Consider the following 20,275-nt stretch of genomic DNA (forward strand, 5'->3'; position numbering starts at 1 on the left):
GGAGGGCCCGAGCCAGATCAAGCTCAACGATGTTCGTCGTCGCGACCGCCACATGGAGGCGCAGATGCAGTACGCGGAGGATGTCAGGGCGATCAGCGAGGACGTGGAAGTCGCGATCATCCGGGCAGCGGACGAGGTGAAGGAGGTTCTGGCAGCTATCGACGCCGGCATCCGTGAGGCGCAGGCCGCCCTAACGGACAACGAATTGCTGCTGGCGTCCGACAACGAGAGCATCCTGGCCATGTGGAGGGAGCTGGAGGCCGTTTGCCAGCGAAGAACCAACGAGATCGCTCGCTTCGCCGCCCGACTGGACGAGATCGAACAGACTCGGATCCATCGCGTGCGCGTCGGACTGCAGCACTTGACGCATGTCCTGATGGAAACAGCGCACGCGTTGCCGCCCGAAGTCGAGCGCATCATCGAAGCAGAGGCGTACGAGGTCAACACCGTCGTCATCTCCAACCGACGAGTGTACGCCGACCTCGTTGCCAGGATGGGGACAGCCAACGTCGACGAGTTCCTGAGCGCTCGGCTCGCGTGGGAGCAGGGCCAGGTCCGGTGGCGCCACCTCCGGCACGAGGATGCCATCGACAAGTTCCAAGCCACACTCAACTCGCCCCTGTTCACCGATCCAGAAGAGCGACGCCACGTGCTGGAGCAGATCCGCGTCTTCCAAGAGAAAATTCACCGCGAGCAGCGTCTCGAGGTGCTGAAGCGGCTGAAAGACGCTGGGGCCGCGCTCAGCTCGGAGCAAGCGAAGCGGATTCTGGAGGAGCTCAGCACGACGCAGCAGTTCGAGGAGGAGAAGAACCAAAGCTTCTTCTCCGACTTGAGGGGGCTGCACGAGTCGAAGGGAGACGCTGCAAAGTCACTACGAGAAGACCTTCGCCTGGAGCTCCATGGGTTCGGGGCCATGGCGAAAGAGGGAGCGATCGAAGAGGCCAAGTCGACGCTCGTGTCGCTGCTGAGTGACGACACTATGGAGGACTTTTTCCGTGCGGCTGGAGGCCTCAAGACGGAGCTGGACACGCTCGCAAAGCAGCTCTGCGTCGCGGACCTCATTTACAGCGCCAACCTGGAGCCGGTGGTGAGCTCGGTGGGGGTTCTACTGAGTGCGTTGCCCCTGGAGAGCGTCATGGAGAACCAGGGCAAGGAGGCCGAGCGGAAGGCGGTGCAGGCGACTCTCGAGAAGATTCGCAAGGCCAGCAAGGGCGAGATTCTGTCGCTGTTGCCCTTTCTGCAGACGCAGATATCGATGCTGATGAACCTGGAGGAAATGAGCGACAGCTTTAAAGGAGAGTTGGAAGACATCATGGCTCAGTTGGGCGCGATTATCCAAGAGTCTGGGCCCCTTCAGGCTACAACCGAGGACTCGCCTTCGTCCCCGCTCAAACGCACAGGCAGCATGAGTCCGGTCAATTCGTCAGCCTCTAGCGATAAGCTGGCTTCTCGTTCGCCTTCTCTCGCTGCCCCATTGAGCCCCAAGAGCACGAGGAAGAACTCTGCCATGTTCGGTGCGGCGTCGACCACCAAGGGCAAGACGAGCGACGGACTTCAAAGCAATGGCAGCGCTGTCGATCTCCAAGCGATCCGGAAGGTGCAGCGCCGCCTCGGTACGCTCGTGTACGCGTCAGAGCTGGGTCCACCGTGGCAGCAGCATCTGCACTTCATTGCAGACCAGCTCCTGCTGCAGAAGCATGCCAACTCTACGGTCGACGAAGTGATCGCGCGCGAGTGTGACAACCTCATTGAAACGCGGCAGCAGGAGAGCCGCTTGCTCGTGGAGGAGATGAGGAAGCGCATGGAGCAACAGAGCGGGCTACTGCACGACCAAGTGGAGAAGCTGGCCAAGTTCTTCCTCCAGGTGGTGCTCTGCATGGAGGAAAGCGCCGACAAGGTCGAGTACGTGAACCTGAGCGTGATGGACCTGCTCGACACGCTCAAGGAGAACGACGAAGAGACTCTCGCAGAGCTCGAGACAAAGTTCACGCAGAGCTGCGCGTGCCTCCGACACTCGCCCAATGATAACGTCCTGCGCGACGAGTTCCAGCGATCGTCGGAGCTTCTGATGCTCATTGAAGGCGAGTATCGCGCATACGACAAGCGAGTGTCTTTGGCGGCAGACAACAACGTGGTGGCTATCGCCAAGCAGCGGTCTCTGTATCTCCAGCGCCTCTGCGACTTCTTTGGGCTGAGGCAGCTGCATGCACCTCCAAGCGCCGATGCATTCAACTTGGACCACTTCCTCAGCGCGCAACACATTGAACAAGTGCTAAACCCAGCACTGCTGGCTCAAGACGCAACAGAGGACGCCCCACCAGCTGCAGACCCCCCTGCTGAGCCAGAGATTCGTCCACCGGAGGACGAACTTTTCCGCGCAGCTTCAGGCTTGGAGCTGATGGTCGTTCTCTCCCTTGCTGCGCTTGCTCATAACATCCTGGCTCAGAGTGAAGAAGACGAAGGCGAAGAGGGAGGAGAAGCACCTGAAGTACCGAACACTGAGCAGGACGAAGACCACGAGGATGATAACCGCCCGAACGATGACAGCGACGCAGCAGAGGCTGAGCCGATGGACACGTCACGTTCGTCCGTACTGGAGAAGGTTGAAGCCGAGTTCCTGGTACTGACCGTCCCGAGCGACACGATCGAGAGTATGCTCGCTGTCTTCCGAGACGTGATTGTGTCAAAGTACGACTCGAACGCCGCGGCGACATCGACGCAAACGGAGGACACGCGGGATGAGCGACATGCGAGCTCCTCCATGCTTCTGGAGGAGAGGCTGCGCGTCCACTGGCCACGTAAAGGGCGGCTGGACGTGCAGTTCTATCAGCCGCGAATGGGGGAGCTCCTGAACCACCAGCAGCGACAGGAGCGTCACTTGAGGGGCCTCTGGGCGAAGGTGGAGGAGCAGCAGGCGTCCTTCTCGAAGAAAACGGAGGAGGCTCTCGCCAACGTTGAGCAGGCTCGAATTGCGCAGATCGCCTTCCAAGCTCAGCTCCCGCTCCAGCTCAGCCTCGCTGCGCTCCAGGGCCTCGAAGTGAAGGCCAAGAAGCGCCTCGGCGTCTTCAAGAGCGAGGCGATGGACAAGTTGGCCGTCCTCCGTGCGATGACCGAGAGTGATATCAACGGGCTGCTGTCCTCGTGCCAAGATTACGTGCGTGCATGCTCTTCGCAGCTCTTCCCCGACTTGACGAGCTGTGAGATCATCAGCGGATGCGATTACCACCCAGAGGAGATTGCCGCTGTCAAGGAGAAGCTCTCCGCCATTGAAGCGCAAGCCCGTGATCGAATCCTCGAGCGAGAGAAGCGAATGACTGAGATCAGTAGCAGCCAAGCGCTGGTGCTGGACATGTGGCAGGCCTTCAAAGCGAGGTACCAGGCTTGCGTGCAGAGCTTAGCGATGAAGGAGGGACTCGGCCAAAAGTTCGGGCTTCCTCGTCGAGCGGCCCAAGAGCGCTACCGGTCTGAGATGACGCGATGCGAAGCGCGGTCTGCGTCCATTAACGCGCTGCTGGCCTCTCTCCAATCGATAGTCGACGAAGAGAAGAAGTATGACAGCCCCTCAGAGTTGGTGTACGATGGGCGGGAGCTTACGGGCACCGTTCTAACCACGCTGATGCAGCTTCGAGCCAAGATTTACCACCGCGGGATGTACTTCCGCTTCTTGAGAAGTCCAAGTCAGCTCGAGCCGAGACCAGTAGAGTTCAACCCAGTTGCAGCACAAGGTGACGAGGAAGGACTGAGCACGGTACGCGACCGTGAAGTCGTGGACGAGGAAGACCAGGCGCTTGCCACCCCCTTCCTTGACTTCGCCGACCAAGTGAGTGCCAAGTGCCAAGAGGAGACTAAGGCTCTGTATCAGCAAGAAGGGAAAACCGAGGAACTGCCGCCCTCGGGCGTGCCTGTCGCTCTGGAGGAATACCTGGCCAGCCAACAGGAGAAAGCGCGGTCGTTTGTGATCCAACAAGAGGAATTGTATAGCGAGCAAGTGGGTGGATTCGCGCATGTGTTGGCTCTTGTTCCGGGGATTGTGGTGATGAACTTCATGGAGCAGGCGAAACAGCAAATGCGGCTGAGGGTTTCAGACATCACCACGGTGTTCGAGGCTCAGTATCAGTCGTGGATGAACATCAAGAGCCAGCATACATTAGAGCTGCGGCCGCATCTCTGTAGCCCAAACAACGCCCACCTCTTGCAGGAACTCGAAGAACGGGAGAAATCGCGGTCGGCGTCTACTCGAGTTGCGCTGCTCAACCATCGAAACCAGTTCTTGGCCGGCCAGATCCAGTTGTCAATGGCGTTTGAGGCTCGACTAGTTGGCCTCTTTCAGTGCCTCATGCTGCTACTGGACTCGTCGGTGCTGTCACCGGACGACCTCAAACCGTTTTCAGGCGAGGAATTGCCTAAAGCCAAGCGCAAGTCGCTGAAGCGGCTGCGCAAAATGGCTCGAGTGAACGAGGTGGGTGATCCTCGTGAAGTCAAAAGAACAGCTGCGGAGATGCAGAAGTTGACGCAAAGCGGAGAAGCCCCTCGGTTTCCGCTGCGCTCATGGCCTGGTATTCCTTCCTTCGGACTGCAGTCACTTTGGGAGGAGATAAAAGCTGAGACTCTTACAAAGGACGAAGGCATTGCCTTTGCGTCAACTGGGACAGCTGAGTCCTCCATCCAAGACTTGGCGTGTGTGCCTCTAGCGTCCAATGATGGGGCATGCGTGGCTCTTCTTACACCAGCACACAGGGCACTCATCAAAGCAAGGGACACGGCTTATGCTGCCTACGTGGGGTTCTGTCGCGAAGAAACTCGACGTCTTCTGGATAGTTTGCACGAACGACTCGAAGATGAAGTCAAGTGGACACAGAGCTGGCAGAAAGGGATATAATATATGAAGCAGCAACAGTTGGGATAGCTACAGTAAGAAGTGTAATTGGTGTGGGTCCGCTAATAGTGTGGGCGCGCAATTAGTATGGCCTACACTAATTAAAACCCTCAAAAATTGCCAAGAAAACAGTATAAGTTTCACTATGGACATACTAGAGAGTTGGGCTGGGAGCGCTGTTGTAATTTAGTTTTGTGGACCGCACCTAATTGAAGCCTCGAGAAGACTTACGTGGGTTTGGGATGCGAATCACTCCACTGTACAGCTCCGACTAGCAACTTGTTGCGAACAATTTAACTATTAGTGACGCAAAAAGTAGCTAGGCAACAATGGAAACGCAGGTCCAGAATGAATTATCGGTTGAAACACAAAACGCGAAATTTTGACAGGCCAAAAGCGCATACTATAAATAAATAAACACACCAATGCTTCATGATTATAGTACCATGGTACAATAATATGTTACTGTTTTTGGAGAGATTACACGTTAGTTAAAGAACGGAATCAAAATATAAAATATATTCTGGAGAAGTGCTGAGAAGAATTCCGAAAGATCCTGACTTGACGTGACGCGACTTTAGATGTCTCGGTCCGAGGTTAGGATAATCGACCAAATCATGGTATTAGTATTACTGGCCCTGCTGGAGGTCTGGTATAAATATCGGTTATACAATACTTTCGTATAGAAAACAAGTATCAGTATTAATACAGATTGTATTAATACTCTGGGTAATACTTTAGGCTTGTACAACTTTATGTGGCCCACATTAGCTCGGCTTCGCCAGTGGCGTGTCTATACTGAGCCCACTTCCGATTTTGCTTACTAGCCGCGACGTGACGAGAGTGACGGCGTGTTCGGGGGGAACCTTCTAAACGAGGAAGGCGTGAAGTAACACAGTTCAAGAGCGAGCGGGTGAAACACTTGGTTAAACTATACGACCCTCTAATCGAACGACCACGGTACCAGCACCCCGGGATCAAGGACTCATGGGAGGGCACAGCAAGCCGCCGGACGACGGCAGGGTAGCGCGTGAAGAAGAGGATAACGAGGTGATCGACATGGCTTCGCCAACACCCACTGACACGTCCCAGGCACTGGGGCCCGATGTGGAGATGGACGAGGTTGCTCCAGCAACAGACCAAAACGCCAGGGCGCCAGAGGAGGCCAACGCTATCCACGAGGAGGAAACGGCCGAGAAGCTCACGTTTGCAGAGATGTACACGTATCTACGCAGTGAGCTTACCGGACTCGATCTCACCAGGGTCAAAGACGTAGTCAGCACAGTCGAGTATGCCGAAGCGATGTTCGCAGAGGTGTTCAACGCACGACCTAAGGAACCGCTCCCTGCTGACCGCAATCACTACCCGGAACTCCCCGATGAAGAAGGAGAGCGAATGCTTCAGTTCCTGCTGGCTCATCTCAGCAGTGGGCGATCGAACGAGCGCCAATGGCGGGCAGCTATGTACGATCTAGCTCGGTCGATCTACAAAGCGCATACACGTCCACTTACGAAGACAATTGACCACCGTATCGCTGAACTTCAAGTCAAGGCAGGACCAACGAGCGACCCATGGCCCCAAAAGCTACTCTCGAAAAATGAGGCTACGGATACTGATGTCGAAATGACGGGATCTTCCACGTCGACGTTTCGATTTCTGCGGAAAATCTATTCTCCGCAGGAAATAGATGAACTTCGGGATTTGTGTGAAGCCCCATTCGGATTTCCTGCACTACTGCGCAAGCCAACGGAGCCAGAACAGAAAGTGATCCGAGGTCTCCTCGAAGGATTTATTCTCTGTGAGCATCTGCCGGAGTTTCTGAAATGCATCTGCAATAATGCGTCCCTACGAGTCATCCAAAATACGATCAAGGCCCAAGTGGAGGGAGACCTGGTCCTTCTTCTCCAACCCGACTTTCCAGTATATCCCGATTTTCAGACCCGTGAACGGCTGATAGGCATGATCCTATTGGGGGTGGGAAGAGGAGGCTATGACAAGACGCAGGTGGTCGCTATGCTACGAGAAACCAAGCAGGTCTGCTACGATGAAGGACGACACGCTGTCCATCTCATCTTCTGGACGAGGGAACTCGCCACTAAGTGGAGCGCCGTTTTCCACTCCCTCCCCTTTCGGAGTCGACGCTTCCCTTTGCAGAACGAACATCCCGCGGTGCTCACTGATAGCGTGGACTTGAAGACCAGAGCGGCTTTGGTATGGACCCGCCAAGTTGGAGCGGATGGCATCCGCGACGAGCAGCCACGGGAGCGCTATCACGTTCGATTACTCAATGTGTCCCGCTTTCTGGACGAATCAGCACTCGATGCCTTCATCCAGGGACAGTTCCATGGGTCCTACATGTCGTAATGCGGGTTGAAGGATTGTGAGGCGATGGACCCGGAGATTACCGAAGGTGACCCAAGAGTGAGCCACTTTAATTATGGGACACCCTAGCTCGGCGTCCCGTATAGAAGGACGGCGACTGATTACGAAACCCGATGGCGTATTTACGGAGATCCAGAACGGGGAGGCCCGTAACAAGGACGATGACACCGCACGGAGACAGCAGATGACGTCATGAGGTAAAGGCGTGCAGCATACTGGTTGGTTGGCCGGCAGACGAGCCGCCGGTAGATAGGCAGTTCAGTTCAGAATTTCCAACAACGAGACAAGGTACTTCTTCATATTAGTCTTTGTGTTGTGCGGTTAGCGCCTACGTGTGTACTGTGACTGTTTCCTACCTACTTGCGAAGTGTACTCGGGGTTCTGGATTGATTTGGCCTCCCCGGTAACCTTCTAGTAGCGTAGTGTGTTGCATTGTCTGGACTGAGGAGATCAGCTCTCAGTGTTCGACAGTAGGGCACTCTAAACGGTTTAGTAAGGTATTGGTGTGCGTCTCGCACTTTGGTTTGGACCCGCAGACTAGTTGCGGCAGGAGATCTCCAGTAGATCTCGTACATATTGTACAACAAGTTGTCGTACAGTGGGAAGAGTTACCTCGCTGTACAAGTGCATCCGCGACAGAGTTAACCTAAGTCTCTGCCTGCAAGTGTAAGGAACCCCATATTCACCCCTTCATACTACACGTCTTCTAGGAATTACGCTAGATAAAGATCCGAGTCTTGCTACAAGGGTACACAAGGTGAGGCCTAGAGATCTCGGGGCTAGTTCTCGTTGTCTTTGGGTATTTGGCTTGCAGGGTAACCCCCCCCCGTAGTTGCGTGGCAGGACACGTGTGGGAGTTTATTAGTTTTTATCTGAGGGACTCCACCACAATGGTGCGCGTGCCCGGATCTACTAGTCCGAAAGGGGACGTGAAGGTGAAGGTTGAGGTGAGGGAAGACGGAACTCCGCTGGGACCGGCGGAAGTTAAACGTGAAAACACTAGGTCCACCGACGGACAGGCAATAGGGACGCCTGAGCCGAAGGATTTCGTTTACGAAGAAGTTCCCCGTTAAGGCTCCGAAAGGAGCCGTCCAGGACTCGGTCCAAAAACCGAGTTCCATTGGTCCTGCTGCTAAGCGGGACCCCGGCGTCGCTGAAAAGCGAGCTCGAAACCTGGAGCGCGAGCATCTGAAGGGGGTCATCCGCGACCCCGCTGCCCGAAGCGATGCTCTAGACGCTGCGATGGACTTCATGGAAGTCGAAGATGCGAAGAAGAAAGCCGAGAAGAAAACGGTGAAATTGAAGATCTCGGCGCTAGCGGTCCATGGCCCCAGCAACGACACTCACGATGAAGACAAACGATTTCGTGAAGCCGAAGTCAACTACTTCCGTCAAGAGCTTGCGTTCCTGCTCCAGAGAGGTCCGTTCCTGCGTAAGTTGGGGCTGACAATGCCATGGCCTCTCACGGGTCCAGTTCGCAACCCGCGCACACTAACAATCCGAGATCCGCTTCACGCCGTCACGATGCTGTTCTGCGTGCTCGAAGATGCTGGTTTCAAGGTACATGAACAGCGGATCTCCACCGATGTACGCGAGTACGATCTGAAAACCACCGTCCTTACGCTCGCGCGGGTGTACGCAGTGTTGCAGAAGCTCGTCCCGAGTGCAAATGACTCATCCGCGCCGTTGCCGACCGGAGACCTCACACCTCCTCGGTTGGACGATTCACGGATCTACTTCAAGTTTGAAGATGACGGTGACGCTCTCATGAGGAGCACTACCTCAACCAAGAAGCCTCCACCGGCCCCACGTGTGTCCCGCCGAGAACGACGTGCGCAAGGGATCCCAGCGATCGCTGCAAACGATGTAGGACGCGGGAAGTCTGCGCAAGTGTCAAATATTGCGCAGACTCGCCCAGCGAGAGGACCACGTGGGAGGATCCAGGAGGCTCAAGAGGTTGCAAGAGAGCCCGATCGCCCCGGCGGTGTGGCTGAAGACCTTCTTTACCAGTTTGCGAACGAGCGAGACGAGCCTGAAGACGTTGAGATGCAACCAGTCACTGCGTCTCCCGCTCGGCCACGTATCGGGTACCGATCCCAGACACAACCGGAATACCAAGGAGATCTCCATGACCTATCCGATGACCTCGGCTATGATGGAGGTGGCGGAACCGGAGGTCGTGTCGCAGCTGTGTCCACGGCAACAAGGTTGCGAGCATCGGCTGTGTCCGAACTGAAGGACTTCAGCGGCAAGGAACATGACGAAGAAGCCGCCCGAGCCTGGTTCAACAAGGTTAGAACGGCCTTCCGACGGGATCAGATGCAGTCAGACGAGATGTACTTGACATTTGCCGATTTGATGATAGGCCCTGCGCGCAATTGGTATTACCAGCTGAGCCGCACCGCTCGCGCGTCGTGGACTGACCTGGGTGAACAGTTCCAGATCCACTTTTGCGGTAAAGGGATCTCCCTCGCGCGCAAGTACTACCCCATGCTGCGCGGGAGTCAGGAAGACCCACTGGATTACTTATACCGGCTTAATCTGGCCGGGATAACTGCAAACTTGAAGATCCATGATGGCACCAAGGAACAACGACGTGAACACGTCGACCACTTCATCGATACAGTCCAAGATGACGATCTCGCCGGATCTCTGGTAGTGTTGAGGCTGCCTGACTCAGAAGCTCTCGAAGGCGTCCTGTTGGCCATGCGACGCCGCCACCAACGTCGCAAGATTGAGACCCAAGGTTCGAAATACCGCCAAAAGGCTCCCGCCCCTGCAGCCTCCTCGAGGGCGGTGCGGGTTGTGACTACCGGTCGCGGACGCCGCGGAGATCACGGAGATCTCAACGAGTTCGAGGGCGCATCAAGCAGTTCCGATAACGAATCTGAAGACGAAAGAGCGCACGTGTTTTCGGCAGCTAGGACGCCTACACCAGGAGATGGTGAACAGCCAGGGGCGCGCCAAGACCGCGAAGACCAACTGGGGCGCCCGAAGTACGGCACTCGATGCTCACACTGCGGATCTCGCAAGCATACGGATCTCGGGTGCTGGAAGAGGCTCACGTGGCAGAAGTGTGGACGCATGGGCCATCCTACCGACAAGTGCTTCTACGTCTGCAAGTGCTGTGGAGACGTTCACGAAGCAGGTCAGTGTAAAATCGGCGACTTCTTCGATGCTGTTCGCCAATGGTACAACCCGACTCGCCATGCCAGACTGCTGCCCGAGAGCGTCGAGAAGGCGTTAAACTAGACCGCTCGCCAGGCCTGAACAGCCTGGTACGTGACGAGCGATCGAAGTTCTGCATTTATGCATATGTTCAGAGGAAGGCGCGAGCGTTAGAAGACCCAACTTCCTGTAATGCGGTGAATACAGCTAGATCTCTTACCTCGGATGAAGATGACTATTCGCGTCGCCCTTGTGTGATGGCCCTTCGACTGTCGCCGGGTGAACGCCGAGGTTACTGGAAGTATTACACTCCCTCCAAGTGGTTCAAGCAGTCGAAGGCGACCGGTGCGGTCAACAATGTCCGTGCCGTCCTACTCTTTGATACTGGAGCCGAAGTGTCGATAATCGACTCTACCTTTGCTCAAGCTCACTCTGGCTGGAGAGTTGGTGTACAAGTTCCGCGTGTGGGTTGGAGATCTCTCAGGACAAGACGTCATTCTCGGCATGGATTTTATGGTTCCTGCGGGGGTGAGGTTGGACCTGGCTGACGGAACGCTCTGTCTGCCGGACGAAGTTCGCATCCAGATGACCGACCGTAAGCCACTGTATAGCAGCAAGGCTGACGCGGTCTACGCAACGGGATTCCATGAAGTCGGTCCTGGCCAATGGACAGAGATCTCACTCGAGTCCCACAACAAGCGGTTTGAACTGTGGGTAACGAGAGGGGGAAAATGGGTGATCACGGTGGTGAATGGTGGATTCGGTAACAAGTCATACCTCCGGATCACCAACATCAGCACGAGCCGCCTGGTACTGGATGGTTTGGTGTGTTTGGCAATCTGGTTACCCGTTGGGCAGATCCCGCGTCGACCTGGATTCGCTAGGAAGGATTTAAACCGCTATCGGGAGTGGCAAACACTTGCGTTCGAAGCAACTGTGGACACTGGAGATGCAAACGAAGCGGAAGTTGAAGAGTCTCGACCGCTGGTCGAGCGTCCTAGCTACCGGACTCCGACTGCGATTTTAGCACGGCCTCCACAAGTGCAGACCGTTGAAGCAGCAGCAACATCAGAAGAATGCACGCGACTCACACTGGACGACACACATCCTCAAATGCAGCTGATGAAAAGTTCGACTGATCCGACTAGGGTGACCGAAACCGACGAGGACGTGATCTCTACCGATCCCGATCAGGTGATCTCTGGTATGGACAGCGATGACTCCAGTCTACCGCGTACGGAAACTCACGCAGGCGAGGAGAGCGGCCTATGCCTTACGAACAGTGGCGAAACACTGGTAGGCTTGGCGTCGACTCCGGCAAACGTGGCTGAGTCCGAGCTCCGCAAGGAGTTCCCAGAATATACCCCTGACCTCATGCCACAATCCAAAATACACGCCGCGGCCACCGAGGAAATGGTTCATCGCACGTTGTCGGTCATCGTTGAAAGCGACTGGGGCGACAGCTGTAGCTGTGCGTTCGAAGCGCTGAGTCTACTGGTAGCTGGGGTAGTTTTGACTGGCAGACCGACGACGAGAAAGAAGAGAAGCCGGTGAGCGGAATGCTCCCAGTGACCCAGGTCGAACCAAGCCAAGGCGGAGATGCAACCGACATGAATGAAGCGAAGTATGTTCATGAAGGGGCCGATCTCACTGCGGAAGAAATCGAAAAGGAGATGGCGGTGTTACCAGAGATCTCCCTGACGGCAGAAGTTAAAAGAGAAGATCTCAAGGTCGGGGATCCAACTGAGAACACAGCAGAGGAGATTGATCGTCTGCGTGATATCATTTGGGAGCGACGTCACCTTCTCATCGGCAAAGGGAATGCTTTACCCCCTGCGGCGACGGGGGCGATCTGTGACATCGACGTTGGTGGTGCACGACCGGTGGCTCAGCGTTGTCGCCGGATCCCGCCTCAGTTCCGTGAAAAGGTGTTCCAACTCGTCAAGGGGCTACTGGGGGCGAAGATTATTCGGATCTCCACTTCTCCTTGGGTGTCTCCGATCGTTATCGTCGTCAAGAAGAACGGCGTGGACGTCCGACTCTGTATCGACTACCGTCTGGTCAATGCTTTGACACGACTGATGATCTACCCCATGCCGTTGATTGACGACCTCCTCGAAGATTTCGACAGTTTGCTGTGGTTCTGTTCTCTCGACATGGCGAGTGGGTTCTGGGTACCGATCGAGCCCGAGAGATCTCCGCGTTCATTACGCCGTTCGGCCTGTTCGAGTGGCTGCGAATGCCGTTTGGTCTGAAGAATGCCCCCCCCCCCAAATCTATCAGCGGCTGATCGGAAATGGCGTGCTGCGGATCTCGCCGGGTCAAGATCGCGCGGATCTCGTCAACATTTTCGAGGAAGGTATTCCTGAAGATCGATCGCTGCCGTCGGTGCTGGGGCGTCGCTCTTACATCGACGACATCTTAGCTGGAGCAAGCTCGTGGGACGAACTGTGTGAGAAGGTCAAGAAGCTCCTAGAGGTTTGTGACCGCTGGAATCTGTTTATTAGCGCGGAGAAGAGCAGTTGGGTTATGAGCAAAGTCGACTATCTGGGGCATCAGATCTCCGGTGAAGGCCTGTTCACCAAGCCGAAAGATTTGGCAAGTCTGGAGGCGTTGAAGTTTCCCAAAACGCTTAAGGCTCTCCAGTCATTCCTCGGCAGTCTCAACTACTACAATCGCTTCATCGAAGATTTCGCAGTAAATGCCACAGTGTTGTATGAGTTCGGAGATTCCGATTTCATCAAGGGTCGAGCCACAAACGTCAGCGGAAATCACGAGGCGACTGTGAGATGGGGCCACGCGCTACAAGCCTTCGATACCCTGAAGTTCAAGATGACCAACGCACCCATGCTCTACCATTTTGCCCCAGAGTTGGATCCTGTTGTGATTGTGTACGCAAGCAAGTGGGCGATCTCTGCCTCTCTCGTTCAGTGTCGTGATGGAGTGTACGTACCCGTCAAATTTACGAGTAGGACACTGCGGTCTCACGAGATCGGGTACGACATTGTGGAGAAGGAAGTACTGGCTCTGCTAAGAATCCTCGATAGCTGCTTCACCATGCTGAGTGGTCGACACATCCGAGTGCTCACCAGACACACGACTCTCGCATGGCTCTTCCGCGCGAAAGGCTTGAAGGGACGGCTAGCTCAGTGGGCGGCGCTGCTCTCCCCCCATTCGCTAGAGATCGAACGTTTAAGGAAAGGCGGAGATGAGCTACTAGGTTTGGCTGCCGCCAGTATCACTCCGCGCGCAGAGATGGATGCAGCGTTGGAGGAGATCTCTCCGCAGAAGAAGTCGACGAGAGCATTGACTATCCCGATGCCGACTTTTACGCCCGGAGAAAACGTTTGCGTCGTCAGCTTTGACGGATCGGCCAAGCCGAAACGAGTTGGTGGAGCTTTCAGCGCTGTGGTATGGGATGCTCCTGGATGGAATGTTGTCAAGGCTGAATCTGGCTATTTACCAGACCTCACTGTGAACGAGGCCGAGTACCATGGCCTCCTTCTCGGACTTCGTTTGATTGCCGATCTCCAGATCGACCGTCTAATTGTGTGTGGCGACTCCAATTTAGTCATCCGCCAACTGCGTGGAGAGATGGAGTGCAAGTCATCGGGACTCCAGCTCTTGCGTGAGAAGGCCAGAGTGATTTTGCGGTCTTGGCCGCAATGCGAACTCATCCATGTAAAACGCGATTGGAACCAACCCGCGGATATGCTGGCGGGACAAGCGCTGCAGCGTGGTGCCGGGGTAGTTGTCGAGAGTCACACCGATTACACGAACCTCGAGACCTTGAATCGACTGGACGAGCTCCTCAAGACGCGCGAAGAACGTGACGCCCATCCGAAGGTAGGCGCTGTCACGCGAAGCCGATCTCGTACTGTCGCACCAGCCGTGTTGCAGGAAGACGTCGTCAAGCAGCTGCGCTTGGAACGTATTTGCCGTGCTCAAGACGAGGAGGTGTGGATCGGGTCACTGAAGAGTTTCCTGCACGGTGATCTCTCTCAGATCTCGAGCCGTCAAGCCAAGACGTGCAGTAAACCGGCTGACAGTTACGAGGTCGACGAGCATGGCCTCTTGATGTACTGTCCAGTCGAGGGGCGCGGTGATGATGTCGAGGACCGTGGATCTATGGTGAAACTGGTAATGCCGAGCACACTCCACGAAGATCTCCTGCATCATTTCCACACAAGTGTGGAGGGAGGTCATCAGGGAGTCAGCCGAACATTGCAAAAGCTTCGGAGGCATTTCTACTGGCGAGGTATGTTCCGAAGTATGCAGAAATATGTCGGGGAGTGCGTCGACTGCGAGACGGGAAAAGGAAAACCCACCTTGCGGGGGCGATCGCCGGGCAATATCGCCGCTAATTTCCCTTTCCAGGTCGTGGCTATGGATCATATCCCCACCCTCCCGAAGTCGTTCAAGGGCAAAACAGAGCTCCTAGTCTTCGTGGATCTCTTCACCGGCTTCGTTGTGGCAAAGGCAAACGCGGACAGGACCGCACCAACAGTGGCTGAGGCATACGAGGAATGCGTGTTTCGGCGGTACGGAGCCAGCGAAGTAATCAGGCACGACCAGGAACCGAGCTTCATGTCCGACTTTTTCCGGTCGTTTAATGCGCTGCTGGGCCAGCGTCAGCGATCTACGCTCGCGTATAGACCTCAAGCAAACGGCACAGCGGAGCGGATGGTCCAGACTATTTCCAGATCTCTGCGGATGTACGTTGAAGACGAGAACCAACAGGACTGGGATGAATATGCGGAGCGGTTGGTGTTTGCGTTGAACACATCGCACGACCGAGGACGCAAGGACACGCCATTCTTTTTGCTGCACGGGTGGGACCCTAAAACGACTATTGAGGCATCGTTGGCTGTTGGAGGGACCGGAAGCCGAGATCTCGACCCACAGAAATGGAGGTTCAAGATCCAACGCCAATACCAACGTGCTCAGACAGAGACTCGTCGTCTCCTCGCCGAAGCTCGTGAGAGTCGCACAGAAGCCCACAATGAGAACGTACCGGAGTCACCCATTAAGGAGGGATCGCAGGTGTGGCTGTACCTCGACCGAGTCAAGGTCGGATACGCTCGGAAGCTCGCTCACATGTGGCATGGGCCTTTCAGAGTCGCCACCATGGTGAGCGACTACGCTGCCACGCTGGAAATCAGTGGGACTGACTACCGACTGTTCCCTATCGTACACATCTCGAAGCTGAAGCTGGTCCGACAGTTCCCCGAACGACCCGCCGAAGATCTCACTGTTAATGAAAGCGAACGATTTGACTTTGACGAAGAACTTCTCCCCGAGGATAGCTGGGAGGCACAAACTCGCGGGGACAACGAGTATGAAGTTGAAGAGATCTTCGATGCCAAGACGGAGAGACGCACCCGCTACGGTCGACGGCTCAAGGAATATTTGGTGCGTTGGAAGGGCCACGCAGAGACGAATTGGGTCAAGGAAGAACACCTGAACTGTGGTGGTCTGCTGTTCGACTTCCAGCAGAAGCGACGGAGCCGACAGAGGTTCCATGTGATGCAATCGCGTGGAGAGGCCGACATCGCCGAAGAGTGAGGCGGTGGTGGTGGGTAGCGTGGTGGACGCTATCCGTAATAGTGGATGGTATTTGTTGCACATTTACATTTGATTGAGTGGAAGAAGAAATGGAGAGAAGATCACGCGATGGAATGGAGAAACGAGGTTAGTTGTGATGATCTGGTCGGACATTAGAATTTCGACGAACGAGTACTCGGGGGCGACTTGGAGATCCAGCCCGGTGTCGCAGTGGCCGAGGCGCGGCGGGGGGGGGGGGGCGCGAACGCGCGTCCGACGGCTGCTGAAACGCGCTCGCCACGACGCGCTGGGTCTGTGCGATGGTGAAAACTGGCACCGTTCGTGTCGGAGACTACCTTCGCGTTCCGTCGATTTTGGCCGGATCGCTGTCATCGCCGACTTGGAGATCCAGCCCGGAGCCGCAGTGGAGGAGACACCGAGGGCGTGAAGGCGTGGTCAGTGGCCGTCGGACTAAGTGCAGTCCTACGCCTGGAGTTTGTGCTATGGCCTTGATCACCACAAATCACTTCCCAGAATGCACGGCGACCTACGACATGCCTTCACATCTCCAGTTGGGGAGATCTCCCAGTCATGACATTGACTGAGTACAATTAAGTTGTGGGGCGGGAGTGATATGAAATGGAGTCGAAACCGGTGTATTACGATGTCGATAAAGAAGATGCATGCCCGAGGAGACTACCCACTAGCTACGTACATTGGTGAAGGAAGAAATGTCGGACGCTGGAGATTTCCGGGGGTCCTCCTAGGTCTGTTCAGCTGACTCAGACTAGGCGATTGACGAGGTCGCCTTGAACTTGCCTCGAAGGCGCGTGTGGGTGGGTTCGTTCATCGATGGGTGTTTGGCACGAGCATTCCAGTAGAACAGGCGCCACGGCTCCGCCTCGTCAGTCGTTCGTAAGACGTGTAACAGATCTCCAGAGGCACCAGAAGCTCCCTTAGGGAACCACGGGCACGTTGCGATCAGCGGCAGGAAGAATGGCTCCAGAAGAATGTCCAAGTCGCACACATGAGCCTTGCACAGGCGGGCCACTTCTTCGAACACAGGCAGCAGCATCTTTACAAAGTGGGATGTCCGATTCTTACGATCCGAAGTGAACTTCACCTCCCAAGACTCAGCGCTGTCCTTGGAAATGGAAATCTCGATGGAGTGGGTGATCTCCCAGAACACAAGCGCGCCACGATTATCGTTCCGAGTCAGCACATCGCGGATGATGGCCAGAAGAGGTTGGAAGCGGGGATCTCCAATGTCGAACGAGACTGGGTCGGGCATGTTATCCAGGAAGATCTTCCAGGGACTCGCTTTGTATAAAGCTTCGACCGAGGCTTGTGGTCAGGGCCGATAGTCAGCAGGAACGGCCAGCTTCCCCTTCTTAGGGTTGCACACCCCGGCGGGTAGCAGCCAGTCGCGTGGTAAGAACTTCGAAGCGAGGTCTTTGGCTGTAAGCTGGTCAAGGCGGTGACCTGCAACAACCTCCCACAGCCACGGCGTGACATCGGCAGGGCGCGCAGCTTCGCTGGACTCAGGTGGAATTGCATGCGTGAATGGGCTTCGCGCTGATACAGAGATCCACGGGCTGTCAGACGGAGATCTATGAAAGTCGCTCGTCTGACAATGAGGAGGAGCTACGTACCCATCGCCGTAGAGGAAGACAACTCAGCTGGCGCTCCCTCGGTAGTCGCAACGGCGCGCTTTGCACGCTTCGACTGTGACGTTGGATCAGAAGAGAGATCCCCACTTCGCTTTGCTGAGCCAGACGGGAGCTGCTGCGAAGATGTTCGCGCTGGAGGATCAGAGGAGACAAGGCTCGTGGCCGTTGACGCCAGTGTGGCAAGAGACGAACTGGAAGAGGCCGACGCCACGCATCGTTCCACCTCAGGTTGCGGAGTCGGCGCAGGTACCAGATTGATCAAGTTGCGCAACGCTCCAAGGTGTTCCTCACGCTCCGCTAGTTTGCTGCGGAGATCAGCACAAGAAGCCTGCTCCTTCAGCAGCGACTGTCGACTCACATCCAGCTCCGCCTGCAAGTCGTCGCGAGCGAAGGAGGCCTCCGCTCGCTCTCGTTCTACAAAGCAATAAACGCACAGGTCAGCACAAGAGTCAACCCGCCACATTAGCACGCGCGATCATGACCTGCAGCCACTGCGCGATCCTGAGCTGTTGCGAGATCAGCCTGACGATGCTCCAAACTGTTCTTGAAGTCGACGTTCTCACGCCGTAGAACGGTGTTATGCTGAGTCAGCCAAGTGATCTTCCTCTCCAACTCCTCCAGTCGCTTCCCAGCCACCTTATGCCGCTGTGCTAAATCCGATAACGCTGTCGCTGTGGCGATCAAGGCGTTAGTGATGCAACATCAACAACCTCAGCACTTGGGACGACTTACCACCGTCTTGCGCCTTCTTCGACGCCGCCGCCGCTTCTCGTCGTGCTGCTTCTGCGTCCTCACGAGCTTTGGACGCATCCAAGCGAAGGGCGACTATCTGTGGCGCTGCTTTGTTGACCAGCGTGCGCGATTGCGCCAACTCGGTCTGCAACCTGTCGATTGTCGCCTCTGCTTGGGGCAATTGATTGCGAGATCTGTCTCGTTCGGCATTGGATCGTTGCAGGGCACGTCCCGCGCGTCCGTCACTAGTCCGATCACCATCAGTGGCAGCTTCGCTGGCAGCCAACAGTCGGCCACCTGGGGTCACCGATGCAGTGGGAGGAGGGGTCCAGGTAGCCTTGATATCTGCCAGCTCGGCTCGTATATCATCCAGATCTCCGAGGGCGATCTCCAACTGACTGGGGACGACGTTAGAGGGCGATGCTGCAGCGGACGGAGTGACTTCATCGGCATCAGCTGAGCGAGCGGCGACCCGTGCGAGATCTGCGCGTACTTGTTGTTCAGCAGCTTCGGCTTGCTGACGGCGTTCTACTTCGGTGTTCAGGGCCTGCTGGAGATCTCGGAGAAGACCGTCGGCTTCGTTGCGCACGCGTTGAACCTCCAGATCCCGATCATGGATGGCTCGATGAAGACTTGCAGTGTGGCGACCAGATGCTTCAAGAAGATTCTGGGCGACGTCAAGACGGCCCCGGAGATCCAGCACCTCGTGATCGAGGGCCGCGGTGACTTGAGCAGCCTGGATAATGCGCGCGCGTTCCGATAGAGATGGCTGCGAACCGGAGTATGGAGCCGCGGCCGGTATAGATCGACCAAGGGAGTGACAGGCGGTGCAATCTCCGTGGCTGTAGGTCGACGACGGGGCAGCACTCAGCAGAGGGACGCCGGCGGCCGACGACGAAGGCGACGACGTGAGTGGAGAAGCAGACATGGTGCGGGAGCTCTACGCGTGGCAGCCACCTGCTCGATAGCCTCACGCGAAGAGAGGGCGGATGTCGTAATGCGGGTTGAAGGATTGTGAGGTGATGGACCCGGAGGTTACCCGAAGGTGACCCAAGAGTGAGCCAATTTAATTATGGGACACCCTAGCTCGGCGTCCCGTATAGAAGGACGGCGACTGATTACGAAACCCGATGGCGTATTTACGGAGATCCAGAACGGGGAGGCCCGTAACAAGGACGATGACACCGCACGGAGACAGCAGATGACGTCATGAGGTAAAGGCGTGCAGCATACTGGTTGGTTGGCCGGCAGACGAGCCGCCGGTAGATAGGCAGTTCAGTTCAGAATTTCCAACAACGAGACAAGGTACTTCTTCATATTAGTCTTTGTGTTGTGCGGTTAGCGCCTACGTGTGTACTGTGACTGTTTCCTACCTACTTGCGAAGTGTACTCGGGGTTCTGGATTGATTTGGCCTCCCCGGTAACCTTCTAGTAGCGTAGTGTGTTGCATTGTCTGGACTGAGGAGATCAGCTCTCAGTGTTCGACAGTAGGGCACTCTAAACGGTTTAGTAAGGTATTGGTGTGCGTCTCGCACTTTGGTTTGGACCCGCAGACTAGTTGCGGCAGGAGATCTCCAGTAGATCTCGTACATATTGTACAACAAGTTGTCGTACAGTGGGAAGAGTTACCTCGCTGTACAAGTGCATCCGCGACAGAGTTAACCTAAGTCTCTGCCTGCAAGTGTAAGGAACCCCATATTCACCCCTTCATATTACACGTCTTCTAGGAATTACGCTAGATAAAGATCCGAGTCTTGCTACAAGGGTACACAAGGTGAGGCCTAGAGATCTCGGGACTAGTTCTCGTTGTCTTTGGGTATTTGGCTTGCAGGGGCAACCCCCCCGTAGTTGCGTGGCAGGACACGTGTGGGAGTTTATTAGTCTTTATCTGAGGGACTCCACC

General features: G+C 55.8%; 4 protein-coding genes across 4 annotated transcripts; 3 read left to right on the forward strand and 1 right to left on the reverse strand.

The window, feature by feature from the left end:
- Positions 1–52: 52 nt before the first annotated feature.
- Positions 53–4,879, forward strand: PHYSODRAFT_466705 (hypothetical protein; the record flags this gene model as incomplete). The annotated part of the gene is made up of 5 exons (XM_009516258.1): positions 53–1,414; positions 1,541–2,447; positions 2,559–3,532; positions 3,623–3,988; positions 4,052–4,879. The coding sequence occupies 5 exons, from the start codon at positions 53–55 to the stop codon at positions 4,877–4,879; spliced, it is 4,437 nt and encodes a 1,478-aa protein (XP_009514553.1).
- Positions 4,880–5,989: 1,110 nt separating this feature from the next.
- On the forward strand, positions 5,990–7,240 carry PHYSODRAFT_472017 (hypothetical protein; the record flags this gene model as incomplete). The annotated part of the gene is made up of 2 exons (XM_009516259.1): positions 5,990–6,493; positions 6,977–7,240. 2 exons carry the CDS (start codon positions 5,990–5,992, stop codon positions 7,238–7,240), a joined length of 768 nt encoding a protein of 255 aa, XP_009514554.1.
- Positions 7,241–8,148: 908 nt separating this feature from the next.
- PHYSODRAFT_257437 (hypothetical protein) lies at positions 8,149–10,510 on the forward strand (the record flags this gene model as incomplete). The annotated part of the gene is made up of 3 exons (XM_009516260.1): positions 8,149–8,205; positions 8,285–8,690; positions 8,733–10,510. The coding sequence occupies 3 exons, from the start codon at positions 8,149–8,151 to the stop codon at positions 10,508–10,510; spliced, it is 2,241 nt and encodes a 746-aa protein (XP_009514555.1).
- Positions 10,511–16,757: 6,247 nt separating this feature from the next.
- On the reverse strand, positions 16,758–19,300 carry PHYSODRAFT_257480 (hypothetical protein; the record flags this gene model as incomplete). The annotated part of the gene is made up of 4 exons (XM_009516261.1): positions 16,758–17,302; positions 17,623–18,054; positions 18,123–18,290; positions 18,373–19,300. The coding sequence occupies 4 exons, from the start codon at positions 19,298–19,300 to the stop codon at positions 16,758–16,760; spliced, it is 2,073 nt and encodes a 690-aa protein (XP_009514556.1).
- Between the last annotated feature and the right edge of the window lie 975 nt (positions 19,301–20,275).

This window comes from Phytophthora sojae (assembly GCF_000149755.1).
Source record: "Phytophthora sojae unplaced genomic scaffold PHYSOscaffold_1, whole genome shotgun sequence".
Lineage (NCBI taxonomy): Eukaryota > Oomycota > Peronosporomycetes > Peronosporales > Peronosporaceae > Phytophthora > Phytophthora sojae.